The sequence below is a fragment of the Vipera ursinii genome, assembly GCF_947247035.1.
Source record: "Vipera ursinii genome assembly, chromosome: 6".
In the NCBI taxonomy this organism is placed as follows: Eukaryota; Metazoa; Chordata; class Lepidosauria; order Squamata; family Viperidae; genus Vipera; species Vipera ursinii.
The window spans coordinates 71,122,742-71,134,896 of record NC_139515.1 but is presented as its reverse complement, the minus strand read 5'-3'; the positions used below and the strand labels follow the sequence as shown (position 1 = coordinate 71,134,896).

At 39.2% G+C, this 12,155-nt stretch overlaps 1 protein-coding gene across 2 annotated transcripts in view; it reads right to left on the bottom strand.

Annotated features, from left to right (window-relative positions):
- AGK (acylglycerol kinase) overlaps window positions 1-12,155 on the bottom strand; it is a 57,231-nt gene that overhangs the window by 14,055 nt on the left and 31,021 nt on the right. For both annotated transcript variants that reach the window (XM_083365479.1, XM_083365478.1), the window contains exons 10-14: window positions 10,650-10,729; window positions 8,876-8,933; window positions 4,811-4,958; window positions 4,308-4,405; window positions 1,936-2,006 (exon numbers count right to left, since the gene is read on the bottom strand). In XM_083365479.1, the coding sequence (XP_083221605.1) occupies window positions 1,936-2,006; window positions 4,308-4,405; window positions 4,811-4,958; window positions 8,876-8,933; window positions 10,650-10,729 (455 nt within the window). The remainder of the gene's footprint in view (window positions 1-1,935; window positions 2,007-4,307; window positions 4,406-4,810; window positions 4,959-8,875; window positions 8,934-10,649; window positions 10,730-12,155) is intronic.

The window sequence follows — 12,155 nt, the reverse complement described above, 5'->3', positions numbered from 1 at the left end:
TGGGTTTGACCTTTCCTGCCACAGCTATTAAGTGAATCACTGGAGCTGTTAAGTTAGTCACACGGTGATTAATGAATCTGGCTTTGACTTCGCTTGTCAGAAGGTCGCAAAAACTGATCACATGACCTCGGGACTCTGCAACCGTTACTAATCAATTGCCAAGCATCTGACTTTTGATCACATGACCATGGGGATGCCGCAATGGCCACAAATCTGAAAAATAGTTATAAGTCACTTTTTTTCAGTGCTGTTGTAATTTCAAATGGTCAGTAAATGAACAGTTATAAGTCAAGGACTACCTGTATAGTATTTTGAATCTGGGCTAGAAATGGTCAGTTTTTAAACAACTGTCTGAAATGCAGACAGCATTCTCCCGCTACTCTATACTCCCATGCCCGTTATGAAGTCGTCAAAGAATTTGCTTATGATATTGTATGATTTAAGTACCTGGATTCCTAGGCAAAATGCTAGATTTATTACATTTGCAGGATGGTTTAGATGAAGGATATCCTGAACTGACATCCCACTATCCTTACTTCTTCTTCATCATCATCACCATCGTCATCATCTATCCTATGTGTGTGTATATTCATCTAAAGGCAGCAAACATATCTCAAGACTTCTGCCTTCTGTTTTTCCCCACAATAACCACTTTGTGAAATGGGATGGGCTGTAAGAGAGCGACCGGCTTAAAGTCATCCAGTCAGTTTTCATGCCTAAGGCAGGCCCAGAGCTTACAGTCTCCTGGTTTCCATGCTAACACCTTAACTACTACACCTTAACCTCTCCATCACTCTCAAAGTTACTTGATAATTACAACTATTTATCATTAGACAGGAACACAATATTTAAGGTATCCCGATGGATATTATTAAAACCCCACTATTTCTAAGTTTTGCTAAGTATATCTCTATTTTTGCTCTTTGCCTTCCAAGAGAGCCTTGTGTTGCATTTCAGGTTGGAAATGGAACCAAGTAATGAAAGTTATGTTTCCAAACAGGTGGGAGATACTGCACTGTTGTCACCAGTTGTTTAACTTCAGGCTATCCCGATCTGTTGCCTTTCAGATATATTGGATTACAAGGTCTGTTGCTCTCAGAAAGCTTGGTACTGAGAGCAAGATGAGCATTATGCTTCAACAGATCTGGAAAATACCAGGTTGAAGAAGTAGGACTGGGGTTTCAGTGACCATCAGCTATGAAAAATCACTATCTACTTTTGACCAATCTCCCTCAGCCCAATCTATTTCACATATTCTAGGGATAAAAATGAAGGTGCAAATACTATTAAGAGCCATAGTGGTGCAGTGGTTAGAATGCAGTATTACAGGCTAATTCAGCTCATTCCCAGGAGTTCAATCCTCATTGGCTCAAGGTTGACTCAGCCTTCCATTCTTCCGACCTTGGTAAAATGAGGACCCAGACTGCTGCAGGCACTAGGCTGACTCTGTAAACCACTTAGAGAGGGCTGGAAAGCATTATGTAGCCGTATAGAAGTCTATGTGCTATTGCTACTATGTACACCAATGCAGCTCTGGCCTTGCAAATAAGGAACTGGAGAATTGTTAAGGAGGAGCTTCCGTGATTCTGTTATTCTACCCTGTGATAAGAACATTTTGGAATCCCTGCCATGTCAGTTCCTTGACCTTGCCCACCTAAAAGGAGTGAAACCTAGAGCTTCTGGGGAAGATGTGCTATAAGTCTAACAAATAATAAAAAAAATCTGTTCCTGTAATGAATTTTTTGGCATGATAGAAAATCCCAGAATCTTTTCTTTAGTTTTAATCACTCCTTGATTAAATTATTAATATTCGCAGAGCAAATAAATAAATGAAATTCATGGCTATGATAAAGTATATATGGACAGGTGTTCTATTATTCATCCTCTTTTTATGGCTATGATAAGGTACATAAGGACAGGTTCTGTAATACTCACCCTCTTTTTACATAGTCTCCCCTACTGATTGTATCTGGTTCAATACAAATATTCATGAAGTCTTCTTCACGCTGAAACAAGTATTTCCAAAAGACAGATGTTAGTACTAATAACTCAGCATCCTGTAAATATTTTAGACAGATACATATCTCTGAAAATATTTGCTTTTTCCTATGAGAAGATAGTCTAACATTTACCCATATATGCATTAAAAAGACAAAGTCAGCTACTAAATGCAGCAGAAACTGTAGAAGGAACTTAAATAAACTATTAAGGATAAAAGTAAAAAGGGATTGCCTAAAATCAAGAAATAAAAAAAGCAAATCTGAACAAACCATTGAATTTGAAGAGAGGCAAAGCCATGAAGACAAAGAAATGAACAACAAAAAAATTCAGAAAATTAGAAGAGCCTAGAAGCAGTATTACAGTAATATCTATAAAGACATCAAAAATGAAACACTGAAAACAAGGAAACTCTTCTAAACAATCTCAGAATTCAGGACAAGGTTCCAACCTTGAATTGGTATGCCAAGAACGCCACCAGACAGATGGGAACTCATTCAGAGGAGATCAAACAAAGATGGAAAGAGTGTGCTGAAATTCTACCATATATAGTAGAAAAGTCAAAATTCAAGATATCTTAGAAGATAGTCTCTATTACTAGAAGATGAAATTAGATAAACACTTATATTACCAAGTCAGAAGGTGACAGTTATTGATGCAATATTTATAGAAATATGGCGAGCAACAGATGAATCTGTAATGGTATAACCAAACTGCCAGCAAATCTGGAGAAAGAGACAGTAATCAACAGATTGGAAGATAACACTCTATATACCATATAGAGCCGTGGTGATGCAGTGATTAGAATGCAGTATCGTAGGCTAAATCAGCTCACTGCCAGGAGTTCAATCCTGACTGACTCAAGGCTGATTTAGCCTGTTGTGACTCAGGGCCAGCCTGTGGGTCCGACAGCCGGCTCCGACGTATTGGAGGACTCAGATGAGGGGGAGGAGGGAGACGAACCGGCTGATGATGGTTTGGAGGCTTTGCAGAGTCCTCAGCCGGGGACCTCTTCTCAGCTGCGTGAGCCCGAGAGTGCGGAGGATGATGACCCACAGCTGGCCCTGTTCAAGGACGCCCGACGCAGGAGGCAGTCGAGCAGGAACAAACAAAGAAAGGCTATGGGACTCCTCGGGAGGAGGCACAGGGAGACCACGCCCTGAGCTCTCTATAAAAGGAGTGTTTGGGGAGGGGCTGGTTGCTGAAAGCAACTTTTCCGCTTGAGAAGACAAGCTCTAGTGTTTTTGTTAACTGCGTAATTAAATCTTGGCAGAAGCCTTTTAGCCTTGGACGCTCTCCAGTCTCTTCTTTCTGATAAGGGGTTTGTTAGAAGAGGGCTGGTTCAGAACATAGCCTTCCATCCTTCTGCGGTTGGTAAAATGAGGACCCAGATTGTTGGGGGCAACACACTGACTCTGTAAACCGCTTAGAAGGTGCTGTAAAGCACCATGAAGTGGTATATAAGTCTAAGTGCTCTTGCTCTTGCTTTATCAAAGAAAGATGACATATCAGAGTATGCAAATTGTTGTACAATAGCCTTAATTTCTAACAAAATAATACTTGGGATCACCAAACAGAGGTTAGAGCCCTACATGGAAAGAGTGATGCCAGATATTCAAGTTGGCTTTAGAAAAGACCAAGAACATAAGATACTACTGCTGATGAAAGCTGAATAACTGAGAAAGCCAAAGACTGCCAAAAAGAAGTTGGTATGTGCTTCATTGATTATAGAAAGACTTTTGATTGTGTCAGTCATGTCAAACTGTGAAATGCATTTAGAAAAATGGGAATCCCAGAAAATCTTATTGGCCTTCTATGAAAACTATACACAGGTCAGGAAGACACAGTCCAGATGGAACATGACAAAATAGAATGTTTTCATATCTACAAATGAATGGAATAAGACTGTATACTCTTGCCCTTTTTACTCAATCCATATACAGAATATAAATAAAGGGAAGCTGGATAGGAAGAAGATGAATGTGGTTTGAAGGCTGGAGAAAGAAACATCAACAATCTGCACTGTGCTGATGCACAACTTGATAGCTGAAAATGCAAATGATCTCCAAGCTCCGCTAGTAGTAGGTCTGAGTGAAAAAAATCAGTCTCGGGTAAACATAAAGAAAATCAAACTAATGACAACAGATTCAGCAACCAGGTTTAAAATTGGCAACAAAGACTCTGAAGTGATGGATAATTTCTGCCTTTAAGGATTGATTGTCAATAGTAAAGAAACGTATCACAGAATAGCACCTAATGGTCAAATTGGGGAAAAGTTGTTAAAGGGAATTGCACTTCTATTTTCTTACTTTCAGGTCAAGATTCTTGTTTTGAGTAGTGACAGAGAATTCAAGAGCAGACAGTGGAATTTCAAGCCAGGACTCTGGAGTCTCCTCCTTTGGGATTTCTGAGGTCCAAAAGAGAAAAGAAAATTAGGGGAAATGTTAAGACAATGCACCACTTTGTTTGTTTCATCATTTTGTCCCTATTTTATTTATTATTTACGTTAAATTTATTTGCCGCCTATCTCACCATAGGGCCGCTCCGGGTGGCTTACAATAATAAAAAGGGGAAAAAATGAAATGCAGGTAAAACAGAAGTAAAATAACAGCACAATAAAATAAACAATGATTAAGGAACACAACAGAATAATGTTTCAATATGATAAGCAAAAAAAAAATGGATAGGGGGAAAGCAAACAACAAGGAGGGGAGGCGAAGTCTGCTATCAATCTAGCAGCCCCCTCTACTGTGGTTCCCATGCCAACCAGCAGGGCCAGGACTTCACACTGGGCATATTTTGCTTACCGTACCTTTGGGAGCAGGTGTCCAATAATACGCAAGCCTCTTGTAAAGCCTAATGTGTAAAGGAGGTCGAGATGTCTTCGGCTCTGGCTCCTCCGGTGGCCTTGGAATAGGGCCCAAATAGGTAAGGGAAGCGAGATGTTTCTGAGGCCACTCCTTGGAGTTTGGCAAAAAAGGAAGGAAAGCATCAGTATTAACAGAGTATGACAATGTATGAGCATTCCAACGCAGAAACAGACTGAAGAAACTGGTGGCCATAAAACAGATAAAGAGCGGTGACAGACAGCAAGATAGGAAATCACGGATAGGAAAAAGGCTATTTTCCCCATTCAGTTATTCCACTGGGTACTCTCCATTCTGATCTAGGGAATAAGGTCCTGAGGGGAGTGGTAGGGAGGGTAACATTAACCATCCCATTTTCTGTTTCTGCCCTTGCCAGCTATTTGCAACTGAATTATTTAGGTCATTTCCCACTGAAGGCATAGGTCAGGGCTAGGCAACCTTGGCTCTTTTATGACTCCCAGAATGGCTCAGCTTGGAAACCTCTCCATTTCTCCTCAGCATGGCTGGCTCAGGAATTCTGGGAGTTGAAGTCCAGGAGTCATAAAAGAGCCAAGGTTGCCTAACCCTGGCATAGGTCAATCATAAGCCCTATCATGTTTCACAAGGAAGAGCAAGAACATGCAGTCTTTAAACACAGCATCATCCCCCCGCCCTGCCAGAGAAAGCAGGATATGAACCAGCAAAAGTTACATAGGAGTTCAAACAGTAAAATGGACTGTGGCTATGGCTACCTTTTTAATAAACCACACGTACTGATAAAACCATGGAACCTAGGTAAAAAATACATGGCCAAAAGCAGCAATGTTTTCATCTCAGAATTTCTGAATAAGAAATAGTGGCATGCAGAAACTTAATTTACTCTCCTGTTTCAATAAATGAAAGGATTTAAAGATTACACCCGTTTTAATACTGATCATAAAATTATGGAATGTAAGCACTGAAAAGTCCCTTAGAGATTATCCCTACTGTAGCATCCTCACAGATGTCCATTCTGTCTCCCCTTAAACATCGTCACTGATGGAGAATCCAGCACTTTTTTCATTATTAAAAAGCTCTTTCCATTTAGAAAATTTTCCTGAAATTCAACTGACATCTACTTTCTCATAATTGAATCTCGCTGTTTCTTGCCCGCTCTTCTGGAATTATTCTAAGCAAATCCTTTCCATCTCCTACAGGAAGCTCTTCTGATTGTTGAAAATAGCTATCACATTTCCCTGCAAACTTCTCTTTTCCAGCTAAACATATTCCCAAGCTTTCCTCTTAATTTTTTTCCCCTTTCAAGCACCTTATCATGCTCCAGTCCAATATCCTATCTAAAATGAGACAGCCAGAATTGGACACAATATTTTATGTGTATCAAAGAAGAACAGAGAACAGTGGCTTCTCCCCTCTATCCTATGCACATATATTTTATTTTTCCTATTCAAATTAGGGCTTTGTATTTGTCCCTGCTGAAATTCACCTTGCTGGTTTTTGCTTGATGTTCTACCTTGTCAAGTTCCTCATGAATCTTGCTACGTACTAACTAACTCCTTAACTTTGTCTCATGTGCAAATTTGATAATCATGTTTTCTAATTCCTCATCCAAATAATGTATAAGTATATTAATAGCATTGGGTCTAGAAAAGAGCCTTGGGGTAAGCATGCCACCCTCCAGCTTGACAAAAAGCCATTGGATAGGACTGTACGTCTACCTCTGTATTTAGCTAAGGATAGCATAATCCAGTCCACATTTTGTCAACTTCTCTATTTCCCTTGTTGAATAGGATGGATATGAGTAATATATTTCTTTCTGTGTCATAGCTACAAGCAAGCTGTGGATTCTGTGGTTTAAACCAAAGCAGGTAACATTTGTGATCCTTGAAGAATAGCTAGATTTCAGTGGCAGAATTGTTAACAATCAGCAATTCTGCTATTCGGAGATGGGGAATACATAATTACTATAATGTAAATTGTAGAATAGGCTTTCCTTCCCCAAAAATTCAAAACGGAAATTTTTGTCCAGTCCTACAATTTGTCCAGTCCTACAATTATATGTGACATTTTGTGTCCACCACAGCCTTCAACACAACTGTTAAATATTAATCCTAAACCATCGTAATCTAACCAAACCTTTTCAACCTTCTGCTCCCTGTTCATCATTCCAAACTAATATGGCTAGTAATTGCAGATATTGTTGTTCAAGATGAGAAGGGGCAGTGAACGAAGCGAGTACCAATTGGTGATAGATGATCTCCATCAGAACTTTGAATCATGCCTATCACTCAAGTTGCAGCATTTCAAAAATATGGAATGTTTTATTTGTTAAGAAATCAGTAGAAGGGCATTGACAGAAAATATGTGTCTCCTTTACATTATAATCCTTCAATATTTGAGAACTTTAAAATTACAGCAATTAACCCTTGTGCTCAATTTGAGACTGGCTGGCTGTAAGAGGCAGATTATCAACAGTCCTCTACGCTCTATTTATAGGAATCAGCTGAATAGGGTGGATTATTAGCATTACAAATGCCTCAAGAGAGGCACCGCACTAGAGGAAGACAGCAGAGCACAGTGGATTTTAATGGATTTCACTGCATCACAGCATCCCTTTGCTGATTTCTCTTTGCTGATTTTACTCATAGTGCAGCAGTATTTTTTTTTAGTTGCATTCCATGATTTTGTTTTATAAAAGGTTGTTGCTTCTGCCACTACCTGCTTGGCAAAATATACATCAAATGACTTCCTATCAGTTCCATCTTGAGTAGCAATTTTTAGATCTGTTTAAGGTACCTAAAATTATACAGTCACAAACAATCCAAGTAGGATCGTATGGCATGCACAAATACAAGAAACTGCCATCTAACAAGGATAACGAAATCTCAGACCTGTTATCAATTATCAGCAAAAACCAAATCCTTCTCAAAGGAGATACTGAGACTGAATCTGGAACCTTATTCTTCCCTCCCTCCATCAAATTTGGAAAACACACAACTCCTTCACAAAGGGGACTGTGGGTGGTGTATGCAGCCAAATATACGTTATAACATTGACCTGGATGCAATACTAGAACTGAATTTACATATGAGAAGATTCAGGACAAGGAAGTACTTCTTTATACAACAGATAACTGCACTATGGAAGCTAAAGCTGGAAGTTCCATAGTGCAGTTATCTGTTGCATACCATCACTACCACATTCAACAATGACGAGTCAGGCTATAGGTGGGTTACTAGTACTAATACCTGTAACTCTTTCCTGAATCACAGAGTTTGTGTTAAATAGCTTCTAAGGGCTGGAGGGAGGAGGGGAGGGGAGGGGAGGGAAGGGGAGAAGGAACAAATGTCCTGTTATCCATCGTTGTTATTGTTTAGCTGACAGAAGATTAGATGCACATAAAATGACTCTTTTTTAGTTTCCAATAATAATAACAACAACAACAACAACACCCTGTTTCCCCAAAAATAAGATGTTCTTATTTATTTATTTATTTTTGCCTCCAAAAGACGCACCAGGTTTTATTTTTTTCGGGGGGGGGGAGTGTCTTTTCCATGGTCTCACCTTGCGGCACCCGCACCAACAGCCCCGTCCAGCTGGCTCACTTCTTCTGCGGTCGAAGGAAATGCCTCTGCAGCTGAGAATGGAGTTCCGCCTTGCATTTCACCATCAGAGGCCTTCTGGAAAGGCCTCTGTAGTTGAGAAGCTGTAGCCTCTGATGGTGAAATGCAGGCCAGGGGGTGCCGCAAAAGAAGTGGGCCGGTGAGGCGAGGCAGGTGTCGATTCATGTGAGGCCTGGCTGCAACAGTAAGCGGGTGTGGGGTGCGTGAAGCAGCTCCACCCCCCCCCACCAACACAGCTTGAGTTTTAGGCATGTGCCTCACCCCAAAACTAGAGCTTATTTTGGGGATAGGGCTTATATTAGGCCCACCCCCCCAAAATAAAATATCTTACTTTCGGGGAAACACAGCAATATTAATAACAACAACAACAACAATAATAAAAATGGGTGATTGATACTAGAGTCCCTTTACCTTTAATGTGTTAAAAAAATGGGCTGCCTGGATTTTCAGAGGCCCAAGATACCAATATCTGGAACATAACAAAACAAAAAACGTGAAACTGAGATCTAAAGAAAGCAATTAGCATTTTTAATACATTTTTTATTTTAAAAACATTTGTTACACTTGTACACAATAATGAGACAATAAAAAAAGAATAGTGCAATTGGTTCTGGCTTCATGCTAATGCAGATGTGGCTTAGTAAAATCTGGTTTGTCTAGAGGTCATCTGAATATAGCAGTCTAAACATGTCATACCCAGCCTAGTCCTCTGAACTACAGTAGTTAATTGCATATTGCAGTGTTTCTCAACCTTTAACTCCCAGAATTACCCAGTCAGCTCTGCTGGCTGGGGGATTCTGGGAGTTGAAGTCCACAGATCTTAAAGTCGCCAATGTTGAGAATCACTGACATATTGCTATTTCTATACTAGTTGTACAGAATGAGGCTTTCCATCCTGCCTTTACTTCTTACTAAACAAGGGTACTGAGATGGTAACTTCCGGCTGCAGAAGCCATACAAGGTGTGTTCATATCTTAAAACTTTAATCAGCTTCTAAAAAGTGTAAGAGTTAAGAGAAGTTCAGGGGAAAAAAGTATATTAAAATAGAACAAAAACAAAAAACAACAGTTTGAATATGTCTCTCTCAGAAGATTCACTTAATCACCCTGCATACAAATATGCAATGTCCTCACATCAATTCTAAAAGCAGCTTATTGTGCCTCTTTCCACATCTACCGGAAATCAAAAGTTATCACAGGCTAAACACAAGATAGCTCACTAGAAAAGAAGTACCTATTTCTTCAGAGGAGCCCTTAGGACAGGGGTGTCAAACTCAATTTCATTGAGGGCCACATCAGCATTGCGGTTGCCCTCGGGGGGCCGGGTGGGTATGGCCAGGGTGGGTGCGGCCTACTGGGTGGGCACGGCTGGAGTGCGTATGGCCTACTGGGTGGGCGTGGCCAGCTCTACATCATTGGCATCAAGGGTGCCTATGGGGGCCTGGGCAGGAGTGGGACAGATCTGAGGGTCTCTGGCAGAAGGAGGGTCTGCGCCAGGGCCAAGGCAGTGGGGGCCATTCCCTCACTGTTTCCAGGATGGCTTTGGGGGCCACATGAAACCACTTCGCGGGCCGGATCTGGGCCCCGGGCCTTGTGTTTGACATGTCTGCCTTAGGAGGAAAACAGTAGACAACTGTACATCTCAGTCCTGGGAAAGAGATATCCATTTAGATAACCAGTACATACATGTAGAACTCTGTATGAGTTTCCATGTGACACCTATAGCCTCTCACTTATAACACTATACTATATTGTATGGGTGACTATATATCATTATCAATCCTGTCTGCTTCAAAAGTAGATATTCTCCAGATGACCATGGATGATCAGTGGATACCAGATGATTTTGTGATTACAGATACATAGCAGAAACCACAAATCCATTTCACGCAGTCCATGTCAGGTAGCTTTCTATGAATTTAGGCAGGCTCTTAGTAAAATGCTATCACTCAAACTCTTTCTCAAGAGAGGGAAGAGCAGTGCCTTGAGAAGAAGGAATCAATAACCAGAGCTGCAGAGCTATGGCCAAGAAACTTACGGAATGGGAACCAGAGGTGATAGAAATCTTTCAGCTACTTAGGCTAGAATAGATTAGAAAGAATAAATTTGGAACAATGTCTCAATGGAAGTAACACACAGGAGAAAAGATAGACACAAATACAGGCTCCAGGCAAATATTTACTTACTTGCTGACTTTTGCTCCAGCATCTCTGTAAGACCCCCACCGTAGGCCGTTTACAGCAAATACTGGCTGTTCTTTGTTCCCCTTTCCATAAAGGAAAACACAAAAAGAGAAATCTTGTTTTATACAGAGACAGCCAGACCTTTACATTACATTAATCTAGTGATACTAGCATCAACAGAATAAATATGTATGGCTTTTATGCAAATAAAAATACTGACCATTCTATGTTACCTTGACAAGTCCAATAGAAAAGACTGATAAATTATAATAAATTAATGCAAATAGGGTTTAGCTCCATCTTTTCAACTGGGTGCCATTTAATTTTGTGAGCAAAAAGCAACACAGATTACTTAGCAACTTTGCTTGATGTGCCTTGCTGATTCTCTTCCTCTTCTTCCTCCTTCTTGCTCCTTCCCTTCCCTCTCAGGCTACTATTTTCACTGTATGAAGCAGGTAAGCTAAAGATACTACTAAAGCTTTGATTACAACTAAAAAATCAACTACACAGAATATAACAGAAAAAGTGGAACAATCAAATACAGTATCATGACAGAAGATTCAACTGATCAACAAACACAGTCAATGGAAAACCCAGAAAAGGGACTGACAATATGGAAATAGGAAAAGACTTTCTACATAAATTAGAAGGAACCTGAGGATCAAGAAGAAGAACAGACTGAAGAGAAGATAAACAATTCAGGACAACTACATTGAGATGGAAAAATAGAGAGACTATTTGTTAGTCCTCTCAAAAAAAATGGTGACTGAATGGCTTTTTCTACATCAAACAATATATATATATAACAATACAGGGAGATTTGTTTGATGACTCAAAAGCATGGACATGGAAGACAATTTGGCAAAGAAAGAAAGCTACAATAAGACTGAAGAAATTCGGGGTTTTGACTTACTCATGAGAATTAAAACAGAATATATTCAAATAGATAAGATGTGTACTTTGAATATTAGATACTGTTATTAGTAGAGATAAAGAAAACTTTAGTCATTTAAAACTTAGAAGTATAAATATTAACAGTTAAATTTGAATATTGATTTGCTTATAAAGGTCAAATGTAAAGGTAATTAAGATATATATAAACTAAAAACCTATTGATGAATGTAATAAATATGTTTTTGTAATAATAAAAATTATTAGCTTAAATATGAGATAGTAGATATAAAGAGAAAAAGAGAGGAAATATTAAATGTTGAAATAAGAGAAATTTGGGTTACTAAATTTAAGATATTTGGAAATTACCAGAAAATAAGAATATTATATTGTATTATTAATTAGTTGATATAGATGGTGAGAATTCAAATAGATAAAACGTGTAGCCTGAACATTAGATCTTGTGATGAATTGTGATAAAGGGAATTGGGGTCATTTAAATCTGGAAATTATAAATATTAAACATTTAATTTAAACATTAATGGGAAATTTAAAAATGGGAAAAACTAACCAGGACATTGTCTAAAAAGATTGAATGTTAAAACAACTAGGATATGT